We start from the raw sequence: 16,814 nt of genomic DNA, 5'->3' as shown, positions 1-16,814 counted from the left end.
GGAGAAGCAGCACACTCAGAAGCTGTTGAACCATGACTCCTTCCCACCCCCTGCCTGCCAGCCTCCACGTCCCACCTGTGCTCTTGACTTCAGGTTCGAGAGGGAGAAAGATCAAATATGCATTCAATTTTCTTAAATAAAATGCATGAAAGAAAGAAAACTCAACCTTCAGTCTGCTCTAAGAGACTCCTCCTTACTTGAATACAACATTTCTCATAAGGAATCAAGTCTAATCCCATGATATAACTGCTATTAATTTCAGAGAGGCATCTATCATGCTCCTTTTTATGTATTACTGATTGGAAAAAGTACCCAGCAAGACCACAGAGATGAGGTGATACACCCTCACCAGTGTTGTCTTGGGTAGTTTGGAAGCTCTGTCTACTGAGAAGGCTTCATATACCTTGAAAGTCCCCTTCTAGGTCATCAGGTGACAACATCTGAGGTCTGAGAAGTTCCAGTTAATGGTCTCCTCTGTGCCTCAGTTTCCCCATGTATATAGTGAGAATAATCACAGTCCCCCCCCCCCATGGTGTTTTTGGAAGGATCACATGAACTAATATTTATAAGGTATTTGGGGCCTTATTTGGTAAGCAGAGAAAATTAAATGATAGTGTCTACACAGGGCTTAGCACAGGTCTGGGCACCTAATAAGGGCCCAATAAATGTTATCATTAAGACTCTCTTGAACACATTTACAGATTTTATTGAAGAAAAAGCCAAAGATCCTGTGTTCTTTGCCTTATAGGACTATACCTTATCATAAGGCAAAAAAAGCCCTGCTTGAGAAAACTCTGTGGCTGCGTCCTTCCTCTCATAGCTGGGTATGTAAGCTCACCGAGGGCCATAGAGATCTGAGGCCACTCCGCAGTGCCTTTATACTTTTACAAATGCCATTGACACTATGGGTAGTTCTTAAGACACATGCAGTCCTGACCCCTGAACACAAAGAATGATTTGTTATAGTGTTACTTTTCATTCTACTTCTCTCCTCCTCCATCATTTTCTTCTCTTCCCAAGATTAATTCAATCCATCAACACGGATTCCCTGAGCATTGCTCTGGGCCATTCCTTGTGCAAGGTATTTGGGAGGCAGTGGCAGCCAAGCTAAGGAGTTTGTTCCATGTTCTGTAAACAGTAGGTGTTTAATAAATGATGGACCCAATGCTCTTTTTTTTTTTTTTAGCCGTCCACACTTATTCTCCCCCCTCCCAACTCACACACACAAAATAAAGGGAGAGAGTGGGCTTGACGAAAATAAATCTAGTTAATGTATTTGTGCCTTCAGGGGGCTCAATATTGGGTAGACGGAAAGAAGACAGTGAAGCTGTCGTTGGGGGAGGGCAGGAAGGGGAGTCTGATGCACCACTGATGGAAAGCCGGCTACACGTGTTTCATCTCTGTGAATCCCTGCAACCATCCTGTGCAAAGGAGGTATTATGAATTACTCCCACTTTACCAATGGAAAAAGTGAGGCTCAGGAAGCTAATGTATCTCACCCAACTGGTTGTGACTTCTGTGACTTTAAAAGCCTGTGACAAGTTCTTGATCATTGTGTCCCATGCAAAAAGAAAATGGAGAGAAGACATCCTGGTTGCAGCCGACCTCAATGCTGACATTGGGACCTGCTGCTCCTGCAGGTGTCACTTGCGAGCCAGGCTCTCTCACGTCCCCATGGTTCAGTCTGTGCCCCCGGCCACTAAGCACCCTGACCCTCTCCAGGCCCACTCTCTGCAGCTCTCACCCTGTGCCTGAGCTCACTCCACCTCCCCTTCTTGGCTGCCATGCTTCTGCAGCTGCCAGAGGAGCTGGCATTTGCAAGCGTGGTGAACCTCTCCACAGAAAGAGAACAGCCAGGATGCTGGCAGTCTCCGGGTAGCACATCATTTATTAACTAATCCTACCACCATTAACACAGCGATCACAGCCAGCATTTGCTGCCCATACAGTCTGGGCTGTGTAATTCTCACAGCATCCTGTGTATTGATTGGGCAGATACTATTATCATTCTGCTCTTGTAAATAAAAAAACATGGAGGCTCAGTCAGATCAGTTAAACTGCACAATAAAAAGGAGCTCATTAGCACTCAGGAAAATGCAAATTAGAACTCCAATAAGATACCTTTTATGTGGATCAGATTGGCAAAATCAGCACCTTGGACAGTATCTAGTATTGACAAGAATGTGGAGCAACAGAAACGCGTACACTCTGTTATTGAGAGCACAACTTACCATTTCGGACAATTTGCCAACATCTAAGTAATGCGAGAATGTGCCCACCTTAGGACCCAGCAGTTCCACTCCTTTTTACTGAAGGCAGGTGTCCTGGAGAGATTCTCACATGTGTACACAAGGAAACCTGTGCAGGAAATGCCTGTGGCAGTGCTGTCTGTGATAGCAACATAATAAAAACAACCTAAATGTCTATTAAACAAGACAAAGGATAGATTGTGGTATGGTTATACAATGGAATACTATGTAAAATCAACAACTAGCGCTAGATTTATAAAAATAACTCTCAAACACATTGACAATAGGAAAGCAGGAATTAATGCTTGTGTAAGATTTATATTTATATGTAAATATATATACTTATATAGATTTATATTTACAAGATTTAACCACATACAAAATGATGCTTAGAATATCTACCTCTATTGCAAAGGTATAAAAGATGTGCATGGGAATAAAACATCAACATCAGGACACTGGTTACCTTGGGGACAGGAGGGAGAGGAACATGAGGGACTTCATCTGTGTTGGTGACATTTTATTTCTTACCCTGGGTGGTAGGTTCATAGGTGTGATTATGCTAATTTTTATGCTTTTTGTATGTTTTGATCATCCCATAGTATATTTTAATTTTAAAAATTGCTGAAGGCCTCATAGCTAGTAAATAGGGGAACCAAGTTTAGAGCCCACACTTTATTCTGTCCCAAAACATCAAGCTAGCCATTGGAGGAAGTAGGCAATGGAAGGTGAATATGGACAAGGAATGTCACTCATTCCATCTCTTCTTTGTGCAGACCCTGCAAATGCAATTTTACAGTGACAAAGAGATCTTTCTTTGTATACCAGAGGCAATCTTCAAAAATATGATATTAAATATTAATAGCTTGAATCATGTTTTCCCATTGCCTTATGTTATTATTTAGAACTATGTTTCTATAAAAATGTTGGTGACAAAGCCTAATAAAGGCAACAAAGGGATTCCCATACTCATTTCAGATGACTTTGTTGATACAGAATCCTATAGCTGTGTCATTCCCCCCCAAAAGATCTATCAAATAGACAATAAACCTGTGTGCTCTCCATTTAAAGCAGCCCTATGCTAAAATACTCCACCAAGTTTATCCCTATTTTGTTGAGAGTTATAACTTCATCTATATCAATTTAAGAACTTATCAGGAATGCCTTCACATCCTTATTATTTATTTACATTTATTTATAATTTATTATAAATAATAATAGTTATTATTATTTATTTACATATTTTAGAGGCTTGTTGCCCAGACTGGTCTCGAACTCCTGGGCTCAAGTGATCATCCCACCTCAGCCTCCCAAGTAGCGGGGATTACAGTCTCCTCCTTTATTTAAAAATGAATAAATATTCATTGAATGCCCATGGATTGCCAGGCACTCGGCTAGATGCTGGAAAAATAATAGTGAACCAGGGAGGCCCTGCCCTGGATGAGCTTCCAGTTTCCTGGAGGAGACAGACAATTAAACGGGTAATGATGAGGCAGTGAGGTGAGGTGCCATGATGGGGTGTATGCTAGGCCCCCGTGGAGGAACATGTAAGAGTGACCTGACCTCGTCACACTGGATCTGGGAGAGCTTCTGAGTTGCATGATATTTCAGCTGAATACTAAAGATGAGTGGGAATTGTTTTCTGAGAAGAAAAGCAATTTCGGTATTTCTTCTCAGAGTATTCAGTCGTCCTATTGTGAAGTTTCCATTGTCAACCAAAGCGGAGGCGAAAAATAACAAAATATTTTAAGGTATCTCTTACTCTGGGGCAAAAAAGAGCTGTAGTCTGATTGAACTAGAAGGTTCTTCAGGTGCAGCTCACCGTGCTTTCTTCTGTGTGCTCAAAACAAATGACAACCGGTGAACTGGATTTCTATACCCTGTGTGAAATGGGCAGATACAGCCTTGACCTAAGTGAGTGTGTGGGGGCAGATCCACCTGCGATGAGAGCTCAATCGCTCTGATTTCACTCCATGTTTTAAGAATCCCTCTCCACTTAGGTACCCAGGAAGAAATCTAAGTGCAGCTTCTCTGCACACACAGAAGGATTGCAGCACAGCGCAGGGGAAGGAAGGTATTAACACAGCATCTTCCAGCCATGCCGGTTCCATTTAATTCCCTCGAATCCCACATTCATCAGTGTGATTGGATAGTTTGCCTTGGACTTATTCTAAGCTTGAGCATCCAATTTGATTAGGTGGGATTTTCCGAAGGACCTGATTTCCAAGAGTTGCTGAAGCAGAGGCTGCCCAGGAAATCATGTTCTTGAATCAAAACCAACACCCCAGACCCCCAATCCCACTAGTCAGAAGGAGACACAAATAATCACATATATCCTGTTATATAAAATGAAAATCTCAATGTTTATTAATTACAATAAAAAGTAAAATCACAGAGCTATTTTTAAACAAATATAGCCATTTAAAAAAAAACTTTAAACAAGAAAGTGATTTTTTTTAATTCAAAGTAAGAAATCTAGTACAGGCAAAAATGATGTTTTAAAGTATCATCAATGAATGTTCACACAGACTTTCCATCCCAATAATATAAATTTATATCTTCAATCTTACACGGTAACAAAGGCACAGTGAGAAAGATAGCAATTGCCTCTGAAAGAAAATCAAAGAGGCCTACAGCGATGATTTTTTTCTAAAGGATCTCGGGGAGTTGAAATAAGGCCGCTTCTCCGTGGGTTGACTGTGAAGGGAACAGCAGCGTCCTTTCCTCTGATTCCACCTTTGAAGAGAATGAAAGGGACTCACTGTAACATTCTCTCTCCCAAAGAGATGCAGAATTTAAGCCTGACCCCCAAGGAAATGCTGTAATCAAAGTAAATACTAATCCTGCTCTTACATTAGTAAATTTCATTAATAGCATGTTATAGCATTCAATAGCAATTCTTGCTAATCTTCCTCTGAATTTTTAACAAAATCTTGCTGGATTAGAAGAATAATTCCAGTAGTCTGGGAATGACAAAAAAGCTGCAACTTTGGGCTAGATAGCTTCGTTAAAGACCGACAAACATTCAATAATGAGAGGACAGCACATGGTACGGAGGATTTGTTATTCCAGTACTCATTATCCAAATCCCTGCAGCCATAGGATTTTTTGTAGGGAAGCAGAGGTTGTCAAAATGTGAAAATGCACAGTTCCCAAGCATATATAAAACCAGTCCTTTGTCAAACAGTGACCTTAATTAACACAAACTTCTACCCTGGTCCATCAGGTCAACCTCTGCCATAAGTTTTATGCAGATATTGCTACATGTTGAAATGTCTGAAAACATATCACGAATTAACAAATAAAATTAGAGTCTAATGAAATTGCAAAATTTGCAAAACATGTAGATTTCATGAAGCCAGTGGAAGTGATGTTAGAGAGATGCTGAAATCACAGCAAAGTCACTGTCAAATACAGATCTGGCAGAGCAGGACTGGAAAACAATTGAAGAAAAGAAAATGGACAAAGATGATGATAATAGGTTCTTCAAGAAAGATCGGCATGTTGAAAGATTGAGGGGAAACTGTTGAAGTGCTCAAATATTTTTCCAAAAATGACCATATGTATAATTTCGTTCCAAATTATTAAGTACATCAAACACTAACAAATAATTTTCCTGAAATATTATACCCTCAAAGCAACACTTGATTCATTTTTCATTCATCCCATGTTCTAGAACATAGTTGCATTTACTATATGAAGATTCATTTTTTCAGATAAAGTCCTAATCAATTTATAAATTTTGACCATGAAATTGTGCTCCCCATCTTAAGTATTAATAGTACAATGACAGTTCCCTCTGTATGTTCCCGGCCTACTGCATCTTGCTCATAGTTGATTCTCCAGGACTCTTCGGAATGTTTCCTGACATCCCAGAGAATGAACCTCTAGTTAGTCCAAGGCCTCCTTCAATGTGAAAGACTCATCTAAATGTTCTGCATCAACCACTCTTTTATCAGTCTTCCTGTGGCTCAACTGGCCTTGAGTCTTGTATCACTTTGAAGCCTTTGACCTTGGTCTTTTCCACCCTTTTGAAGAGAGAGATGCTAATTTCATACGCTGTCATGCAGGAATACTCTCTTTGCTCTGCAACCCTTACCGACAGCACCCGGCTCAGGGGTGGGCTTGCTTCCGAGTCCCCGCTGCTGCGCAGTCCTGTCTCATCACTGTGACGACCTCTCCCTTGTAGGGTGCGCGCCGCACCGGGCTGGGTGTGCAGGTCTGAAACAGAACATTTCATTTGTCGCTTGTGGTTTACTTATCGACTTCTTCAGTTCAAAGCTAAGTGCAGCTCCCTTCATGACTTGTGAGAGCAAAGAAAGACTCTTGTGAATTTATCATGTGCCTCCCATCCCCTTGCCCTTTCACAGAAATTCCTGGCAACCCTGGGGATCTGGGTTGTCCCACCCTCAGCCGGTGTCAATCTGCATCAGACAGAGGCCCAGAGAATCCACATGGGGCCTCTGCCACATCCTCACACCCTTCTGAGTCTGGTAACTGTGCGTGGCAGTCCTTGCCGACATCCTCCCTTTTCTTCTTGTTTCAATCCTACTTACCTGTGTTCCCAGAGTGCTTTGTGATAAGACTCTCAGAGCAGTGGCTCCAGATTACAGCAATTTGTGTGTGTTTCATTGTTTTGACTGCCTTTGTGAATAACAGACCATCTGTAGAATCTCACCTCTTGGGTGACCAAACACCCAGCAGAACCTTCTGCTGGATTCAGCTAGAGTTAATTCAGTGCATGAGCAAAGTTTTGAAATTTGGACACACACACACACACACACACACACACACAGACAAATAACAAATTCTTGCAGGTCTCATTTTGACCACCCAAACTAATATATTGTAGTGATCAACCATACAGCCTTTGGAGTAAGACAGATCTAAGTTTGCCATTTACTACTTGTAGGAAACTGACAAGTTAATTAATGCCTCTGAGCCTACTTCCTCATCCACGAAATGTAGGGAATAGAACCCATCCAGGGACAAAGCATTTCCTTCCTGCATTCCACAGATATTTACTGAGCTCACATGCCCCCAGGTACTTTGCCAAGCACAGAGGATACAGCGAAGACCATGGCCAACAGCCCCTACAGCTGTGGACTGTGAAGCATAGCGTCTGGCACACTCCGAGCACCCAGCAACTGGGGGGACCCCAGGACCCTCACCAGGCCAGGCTTCTGTCCACTTTGTGTCTGCTTTGATGCTTCCCTGGGCCTCCATTTGGGCTCATCATCTACTCAGTCTTTTTTACAATTTGTTTCTTGTCATCATCTTGAGGAAGACAGACACCAGGAAATGAAGTGCCAGCCTCCCATTTCTGCCACCAGCCCCTGGACATTGTGGTCGCCTGAATGACCACGTCTGAAGCCTTGAGTTCCCCTGATACCCCACTCTCAGACCACGTCCTCCCATTCAGGTCTTTGTTCCTTGTTCCCTTTCTTCTCCTGGTTTTACTTTCTAAGCCAGACTGCATGATATAGCATTTAAACCTTGGGTGACCATATAATGTATCATCCTAACTAGGACACTTCTGAGAGTGAAAAGGGTACAAACATAATTAACAAGCATAATCCAGATTTGTCTGAGCAAATCAAGATTTATTTCCACCTTCCTTCAGCTCCTCTCTTGCCTGTCACCTAGAGGGTCTTGCCTTTCTCTCGGCGCCCCTGGCAACTGCACTCAGCAATGCCTGGGTGTGTCTCAGTTCCATCTGCCTTGTATATAGCCAAGCACCCCCGAAGAAAAGGGACATAAGTGGGTAGACATTGTTGCCACCTTCCTGTGTGCTGTGTGGCCCTCATCAGCTCCCACTCTCTCTCCCTTTTCCTACAATACTTCTTTGAACAGTTCCTTCGAACCTTTTCTACTTGTGCTTTTTAGCTGTTGCTTTTTTTTTTTTTATCTGTTCTGGACTCCTTCTTGGGAACTGACTGCCAACACCAGTGGTTCAAGTGGGCCCATCCTCCTCAGCTTGGGGAGGGCTGCTCAGCCCCTCAGGGGATCCCTCCCCTGGAACCCCGGTGCAGGCCCAAATGCAGGGACATGCATGACCCAAACCAGGCAAATCAGACCCTTCCGAGCACCCTTCTGTCAGGGCCATGCCTTCGCACTTGCTGGGATGCCCACCCCATTGTGCCTAAGTATCTCTCGCTTTTATAACTCAGCCCAGGTACTCATCAGTCTAGGGAGCGGTAGCCCTCCTGCCTCTTCCCTATCTTACTCACCACAGTTTTCTGGAATCATCTGTTTACTTGTCTGTCTCCCCCAGCAGACTGAGGGCCCGGGTACTGCTGTGTCTCCACAGCAAGTGCTCAATAAAGACTGGTGGAAGGTGTGTTTTGGGGAGAGGGGGGAAGTGAAGGGGACTTCCCATCTTTCTTTCTTCATTTTGTGGGTCGTCCTGGCCTGAGCTGACTCAGTTTCCCTCATACTCTTTTGTTGTGTTTCATCATTTATCTCTTCTCCAGATAAATCTCTCTCTTTGGCTGGCTGCCTTCTGTGGGCAGGTCTCGGGTCACCTGTTTGTCTAAAAACCACATTCTGGGTGTTCCATTACTGCACCAGCAATGCCACTTGAGCAGCAGGTAGCCCGGCTGATCACCCTGGTCAAGCTGACAATCACCTGTCTCTGACATGACTGGCAGGGTCTAATCTGCACACAGTCTCGCTGTGCATCCGCCTCTGAGGCTCCAGGTGGGTGAGGTCTGGTTTCCTTCCAGAATGGCCATGGATGTGAGCCCTGCCTGCCAACGCTGCCACCTCAGAAACAAGCCAGCCTCCCTCCAGGAGTCTTTCACTGTCTCACACCCCACAGTCTCTCTCTGAAATAGATAAGTTGGCAGGAATCAAAGACAACTTGCGTTGCAATCTCTAGCCTCTCAGCACTTTCAACCGTCTAATATTTTCTCATCCTTAGAGGTGGGTTGCATAAGCTCCGTGATGGCTAGACTCGCGTCTTATGCATCTTTGTGCTGCCTATTGCCCCTGGCATTGTGCTCTAATATGTGTTTTAGAACTTTGATAGATGTTCATTGTGACAAAATGAAAAAGTGATGGCACTCACTCTGCAGAATCTTAAACAGTCACTGCTGTTATTAAGAAATTCAGTTGTTTTCTAAGTAGACATAACCTACAACTCTTAGAAATGCTAGTCTGTTCCTCCTCTCTCGTGACAATGGCAGAGTTCTATCTGAAGTGCACAGTGCCCACCCTGGCATGGACCCAGCATATGGGCTTCTTTCTCTGTCATCCCAGATGAGTATGGTGATAATGTAGATTCCATCCCAGTTCTGCTGGTGAAAAGCATATCCAGTTCTTAGAAGGCATCTAAAGAGCATGAAACACACAGAAAGACCAGGATGAAGATCAGGGTGTTCCGGGTTGAGCAACGTGAGCAGGTTATGGCCCGAATGTTCTCCCGACTGACTTCCTGCCTCCCTGGTCAGCTTCCTCAGGCTGCCTTGCTGCTTCTCTCTCTCCTCAACCCCTGAAGGTTGGCAGTCCCAGAGCTCTATCTTCAGCCCCATTTCTTCTCTGTCTAGCAGTCTCCTTAGTGGCCTCGGAATCATGGTCTCACATCTATCTGCTATGATTCCCAAATTTTATCTCCAGCTTTCATCTCTCTGAATTCCTCTCTCCAGATTGCTTTGTCCACACAGCTAATTGACCACAGCCCTGAGAGGCATAAAAGTACCTCAGACAGAACTAGGACTTAAGCACCATGAACCATAGTTGAAACAAGTAGAATGTAAGCTTTTTGAGATCAGGTACTGCTGTCTTACTAATGCCCAAATCCTCAGCACCTAGTGTTCAACAAACATTTGTTAAATGAAAGGAGATTTCTTGATTGTAGGACTTCTTGAAACATTTTATATCATATTAGGCAACTGTATCACCTGAGGATGCTATTATTTGACAACTTCCTCAAAGAGCACCTGCTTGTGTCCTGAGGACACACCTTTGGAAGGCCAATCTGGGTTGCGGCATCTTTTTTCTCACAGTGCACGCTGGTCAAGATTAGATAATCACACCTCAACAGCAATTCTTTCCATCTTGATGGTATCACAATAAAATAAAATGGCTTGGTGGTAAAACCATGTAGGAGGTGATTGCTACAGTTTGAATGTTTGTCCCTTCCCAAACTCATGTTGAAACTTAATTACCATTGTAACAATATTAAGAGGTGGGACCTTTAAGAGGTGATTACGCCCTGGGGGCCCTGCCCTCATGAATGGATTAATGCTGTTATCTCAAGAGTGAGGTCCTTACAAAGGATGAATTCAAACCCCTTTTGCCTGTCCCACTTGCCCTCTTTTTGCCTTTCCACCATGTGATGCCATCCACCATGGGAAGACACGGCAAGAAGGCCCTTGCCAGATGCCATCCCCTCAATCTTGGACTTTCCAAATTCCAGAAATGTGAGCCAATAAATTTCTGTTCACTATAAATTACTCAGTGTCAAGTATTCTGTTACAGCAGCAGAAAACAAACACAGCTGTCTGGAAAGCAATATGGAGATACCTCAAAGCGATATAAGTAGACCTACCATTTGATCCAGCAATTCCACTACTGGGCATCTACCCAAAAGATCAAAAGTCATTTTATAAAAAGACACCTGCACTCAAATGTTTATAGCAGCACAATTCACAATTTCAAAGTTGTAGAAACAACCCAAGTGCCCATCAATTCATGAGTGGTTTAATAAAATGTGGTATATGTATATCATGGAGTACTATTCAGCTTTAAGAAACAATGGTGATATAGCACCTCTTACATTTTCCTGGACAGAGCTGGAACCCATTCTACTAAGTGAAGTATCCCAAGAATGGAAAAACAAGCACCACATGTACTCACCAGCAAATTGGTATTAATGGATCAACACTTCAGTGGACATATAGGCATAACATTTTTGGGGTGTCGGGCAGGTGGGAGGAGCGAGGAGGGAATGAGTATATAAAACACAATGAGTGAGATGTGCAACGTTTGGGGGATGGTCACGCTTGAGGCTCTGACTCAAGGGGGGAGGAGGGGCATGGGCAATATATATAACCTTAACACTTATACCCCATAATATGCTAAAATTAAAAATTAAAAAAAAATAATATAGTAAACATGCATATACTAGTGGTCTACCTTGGTAGAGAAGAGTTGAATTTGAGTTTTCAGTTTTTATGATAATTTTCATTGTGATGAGTTAATAGAAAGACAAAAATGAGAGTTATATGCATTACTATAAATAAACACTAATTGCAATCAACATTACACCTTCATAATTGCAGAAGTGCTTTTTGGTTAGCTGATTAGGGAAAGAGGAAGACGTGAGTTGATAGAAAATGTAATCATATTGTCTGCAAAGGATGGAGTGCTGGCTAGATTTTCTGAGTAAAACCTATAGGGAAGAATCCCAAAAGGGAAAAATCCCTGTTACTGTTTTAGTAACAGGGTAAGGTACTAAGATACTAAGATGTTAATAAAGACAAAAGAACTTCCAAATAACCAAATAGCAGATCCTGGCCCAACACTGAACAGTTCAAGTGAACAGGGATTCCCAGAGAATGAAATCCATGCCCAGCCTAGTGAATTTAGAGATATCTAGGGCTCTGTGAATCAGTAGTACACGAGCAATCCTTAGGTACCATAGAAGTGATCTATAACAATGAAAATTTGCATTTTGATAATGTTTTACAATCTACTGAATGTCTCCATTTAATCCTCAAAATATCACATGAGGTATTTCTCAAGGACAATGTAACAAAACTGGACCCTCCGATTTCAGGGCTGGCTCCTTCGGCAAATCTGCCAGCCCGAGAGTACACGAACCCTATATGCAGAAATGGAGGCTGGAGGAGTGATCTCCTGAGGATGGGTGACAGGTGGCTACGTGTTTGGCAGGAATTACACTTTATGATTAGTCCACTGCAGTGATAGAGGTTAAAGGGATCTGCTTTGAGGCAGACAAACCTGGGTTTGAGTTCCAACACTGCCACTTGGTAACTGTGTGACCTCCCTGAACCTCAATTTCATAACCTATAAAACAGGAATACCACTGCTTAGTTTCAAGAGTTTCTGTAAGAATTAAAGTATGCTTGGCATATAATTGGTGATCAATAACTATTTCCTGGATGAATGTTAAAAGATTAGATAAAGCATGGACAGAGTATTTAGAAGTGTCCAGTGTACAGTGATGTGTAAACATCAACAGCTATCTCTACTGCCCCTTTTTCTCACCACCCTTAAAGCCCTAACTTATAACACTTATCTTTTTCTGTAGTGTAAATACTGCCACCCTGGCTGATTTCAAGCTACCAAAGTGACATCACTGATTGAAGAGTTGGGAAAAGACGCACACAAATGTCTCTTGTGAGTCAAATGAGCCAGCTGCAGTATATGTAGTTCCTTTTATTGGTAGTAGTAATCAATGTGAGGAAATTAGCATAATAGGGCAGGTGACAGAGTCTTAAATTATTTTCTCTGAGCTACCACCTTGAGAAAGACATTGACAAATGGCTATTTCAGAAACAGAGATTATCCACCTCAAGGACCGGATCAGCCATCCACTCAATTTTATCTTATCTACAAGGCAAATTATGCTTATCATCGCAAAGACACAACCCAGTTTAAAAGCTTTGGCAGCAGTATTATGAAACCATACATTACTCCATGAAGCTATTCCTGTATCTATATAAAATGCAATGTGACCCTTATTTTCCAGAAAAGGTTGGAGTTGCTTATTACTGAAAAAAAAAAGAAAAAGAAAAAGAGATGAACTAAAGAATGTCCATCCTTTCAAATTTTGGTTGGAAATTACAGCATTCTAAACACACAAAGATTCCAGATATATAATCCATTTGAATTTAAAGAGCTATGTATCTTTTGGTAAAGATTTAACAGTATGTAATTTTATTCTTTCAGAATTCTCTTGAACATCCAAATTGCTGTTACTTTTTTTTTCCTTCCCCTTTTATGTCTTTTTTATTTCCCCTAGCACTCTTCCTAAGTGACTTTTATATAAAATTGAAATATATTTTATTATGTTATATTTATCAAAGAAAGTTTGATGTCTCATCTTCTGATTTAAAGTTTTTCCCTTAAGGATCAGCTGGTTAAATTTTAAAATAAATAAACTAACAATTCCCCAAAGCTGTCAAGTTGGATAAAAATGTCTTTTCTTCCCTTTGAAATTCCCCAGAACATCCACTAACAGTAATAGCTTCATGATGTGATGCCAATAAATTGTAGTAAGTAATAAAATCATGGACAAGAATCAAGCTCACAGATAACCCCACTGTTTCAGTTGTGGTGGGGGCAATCTTCTGGGAAAATTTATTTAAATTTCTTTCTATGCACCTGGAAACCACAGCCTTGGCTCCTTTTGTTTGCAGCTTATTCATTTATCAAATGCCTACTGTGTACCAAGTACTGGCATAAAAAGAATAAGATGCTATCCTAAAGGAACTCACACTCTAGCCAGGAGACCAGTCGAGGTCTGGAATTGGCAAACACTGATGTGTGTGACTCTATAATCCGTGCTTTGAAAGCCCAGAATGGAAAGCCATTAACTTTCCTGGGGAGATATCAGGTGAGCAGGAGAAAGAGTACAGGCCATTCCTGCTTACCTTCAACCTCTTATCCCCACTCACAAAGAAATCTGAGTCTTTTAAATAAAAATCAAAGCAATAGCTTTGATAACCTCGTGTGAATTTAAAATCTAGAGTTCCTTACAGTTCTTTTTCTTAGCCTTAGTGTGATATTTTTACACTATAATTGTCTTTGCCCAACGGGATGGGAGTGGGGGGTTGAAACATCTCTAGACAGTTTTCAAAGCTCATTTCATTTTGCCCATTTTATTTTATTTTTTTCCATATCAACATTTTTTCTAATAATGCTTTTCTCCATAATTTGGGTTTCATGGCTATATTCTTCTCTTTTCTTGTCTTTATAGTGGTACAGTGGGAATGAGAAAGAACTTATCACTAATCCTGGCTCTTATGATTACTTACTGCTTAGCCCAGGAAAATTTACTTAATCTTGCTGAGATTCAGCTTTCTGTTCTGTATAATGGGAATGATAATATCTACCACATGGCTCATTGAGTGGATTAAGTAAAATAATGAACATAAACCACTTAGTACGGCACCTGGTAGATAGTAAGTGCTCAGAACAACATAAAATAATAATGATAACTATGACTTATTGTTATTTTAAACACAATAATGCACTAGAATGCCTAAAAAGTTGCTATCAGAAGAAAATGCTAAGAAACTAAAATAATTCACAAAATTGATAGTCAACTCATAAAAATCGAAGTTGTCGATAATTCTGCCAACAAAACACAAAACAATTTGAAAAGAAGAACTGATGAAACCAGTCATTTGGTGATCTCTGTTGCCCAAAACATTTTCCCTGTAAGGAGAAGACTAAGGCAAAGCTAGTCATTTCAATAGTCTATCAGGGTTCCCTTTTAGTCTAGCGCCCCTGCTGGAAAGCACCCGGAACTGACTGCCACGAGTGGCCCTGCCTTGGGTCCACTTCAAGTGCCTCATTATCTGCTACCCAGTTCTATTGATTCTACCTGTTTCCGATTTCCTGAACCCACCCTTTCTGTTCATCCCCTGGGTTACTGCACTGCTACAGCCTCACAAATGAGCAGCTGCCATCAATGCCTACAACTCAGATTAATTTTTTTCCTTGAGAGATTCTTTTCCAAGCCTGATGCTTGGTAATTTATCTCTCATTTTGGGGGATGGACACACTTGAAGCTCTTACTCAAGTGGGGAGGGGAGGGCATGGGCAATATATGTAACCTTAACACTTGTACCCCCATAATACGCTAAAATAAAATTAAATAAATAACTTAATCTTTACAACTTATGGCCTAGTTTATTGCTTAAGTATACTGTTTTTGGAATCAGATAACCAGGGTTTATGTTCTGGCCCTAACGTACACTTGCTGTGTGACTTGGACAAGTTTCCTAATTTCTAGAAGCTCCAGTTCCCTAATTTCTTAAGTGAGGAAATGATACCACCCTCTCATATAGAGTTGTTGGAGTGGCAGAGCCCTGAGCAGTGTGACTTGCATTCAGTAAGTACTCACTCAATGTTAGTACTGCTGTTATTTATCACATAAATGTGTAGAAACACTTAGGATTCTTACAGTTACCACCTACTTGTCACTTGTCAGTGTCAACATTTACCAATTAACCCTTCTACCTGGCAAAATTAACTGCTACCTCAAACATCATCTGTTTTGACCAAATACAATATAGAAAGAACTGTGGCATTCCTGAGAATTTGTGGCACGCTAGAGCACTTGTTTATCTAATCAAAGCCTTAGGAAGTGTTAAAAAATGAATGAATCTTGTGTAATGGACCCTAAGAATCCATGGGTAAAAAATTTTCACCAGACATTATAGGAGAAATCAAAGAGACTACAAGATCCAAAGGAAATGAATTGAAAAACAGCCAGAGAATTCTGAAAAAAGAGCCATATATGTGAAAAATGGCAAGAACAGAGAGAAGCCTTAGGATGAATCCAACGATTGCAAACTCCAGTGTGGGCGTGGCCAGGCAGGGAACAGTAATGAGTGAAGTCTCGGGTGAAAACCAGAAAGTGCATCCTCTCTGGAATAAGCCAGTACATCAGCTCCGGCTAGTCCTAGCCATGTGGGATTGAGGGCCCATGGTTGCCTTCCCCAAACCCCAAATCCAGAAATCTAGATTTAGTTTAACCTAAAATTTTCCAATATTCTTGTGTAGTGTAGTGAATTTTAAAAACTATTTAAAACTCTCTGTGAACTAAACAAGACATGTGAAAGCCCAAGATATATGAAGGCCAAATATCTATTTTATAATAACAGAATTATTACAAAGACTTGGGGTCATTTACTATAGATTTGGTCATCAAAAGGGGAAAGGAAAGAGACAGAATGAACATTTATTAATCTCCTACTATATGCCTTACATTTAAAAATCTCATTTGAGTGTCACAATCTGTTAGGGAGGAAACATTGTTGTCATTTTCCAGATGAGGAAACTGAGCCCACCAATGACAGAGAAACTTGTTCCAGGCCACGCAGCAAGGCAGAATTCAAATTTAGAGCTCCTGATTCCAAAACTCCGCTATTGCTCTTGTGGTCATGAGGATGCACCTAACCAGACCTTCACCTCAAGAGAGGGCAGTTTTCCAAGGAGCCGGTGCTAAGTGCTGAACTGCGTCACTGCTTTTGCCATCAGCCAATGACTGGGGTCGGCCTGTGGCTGGGAGACCTGAGACCAGGCTCAAGGACTCCCCAAAGGCCTTGTTCAACCTTTCCTAGACTGTTTGGTGGTCTAGAATGCTTCCACCCCATTTCTTTCCTTCTTTCCTTCACTGGGGTCAGATCTGAATTGCAGTTGGAGGGGTCTCCCAGCCTCTTCCAGCTCCCTTCCATTTTTTTTCACAGGTGTTACCCTTAATACAATCCATGCACCTTTATCCATCTGGATGTCTACTTCTTGGAGAACCTTGACTAACTAACACAATTACCAAAAATCCCTCAAAGGCCTTGAACTTGACTGGGA

At 41.6% G+C, this 16,814-nt stretch overlaps 1 protein-coding gene across 1 annotated transcript in view; it reads right to left on the bottom strand.

Annotated features, from left to right (window-relative positions):
* Positions 1–4,588: 4,588 nt before the first annotated feature.
* The window catches only part of DPYS (dihydropyrimidinase), a 72,325-nt gene continuing 60,099 nt past the window's right edge, over positions 4,589–16,814 (bottom strand). Inside the window, exons 9-10 of the mRNA XM_012784262.3 lie at positions 6,349–6,470; positions 4,589–4,985 (exon numbers count right to left, since the gene is read on the bottom strand). Of these exons, the coding sequence (XP_012639716.1) occupies positions 6,363–6,470 (108 nt within the window). The 3' untranslated portion in view covers positions 4,589–4,985; positions 6,349–6,362. The remainder of the gene's footprint in view (positions 4,986–6,348; positions 6,471–16,814) is intronic.

The sequence above is a fragment of the Microcebus murinus genome, chromosome 7 (assembly GCF_040939455.1).
Source record: "Microcebus murinus isolate Inina chromosome 7, M.murinus_Inina_mat1.0, whole genome shotgun sequence".
NCBI classification, from domain to species: Eukaryota; Metazoa; Chordata; class Mammalia; order Primates; family Cheirogaleidae; genus Microcebus; species Microcebus murinus.
The sequence above is the reverse complement of the archived record's forward strand: the minus strand, read 5'-3'. Positions and strand labels throughout refer to the sequence as shown.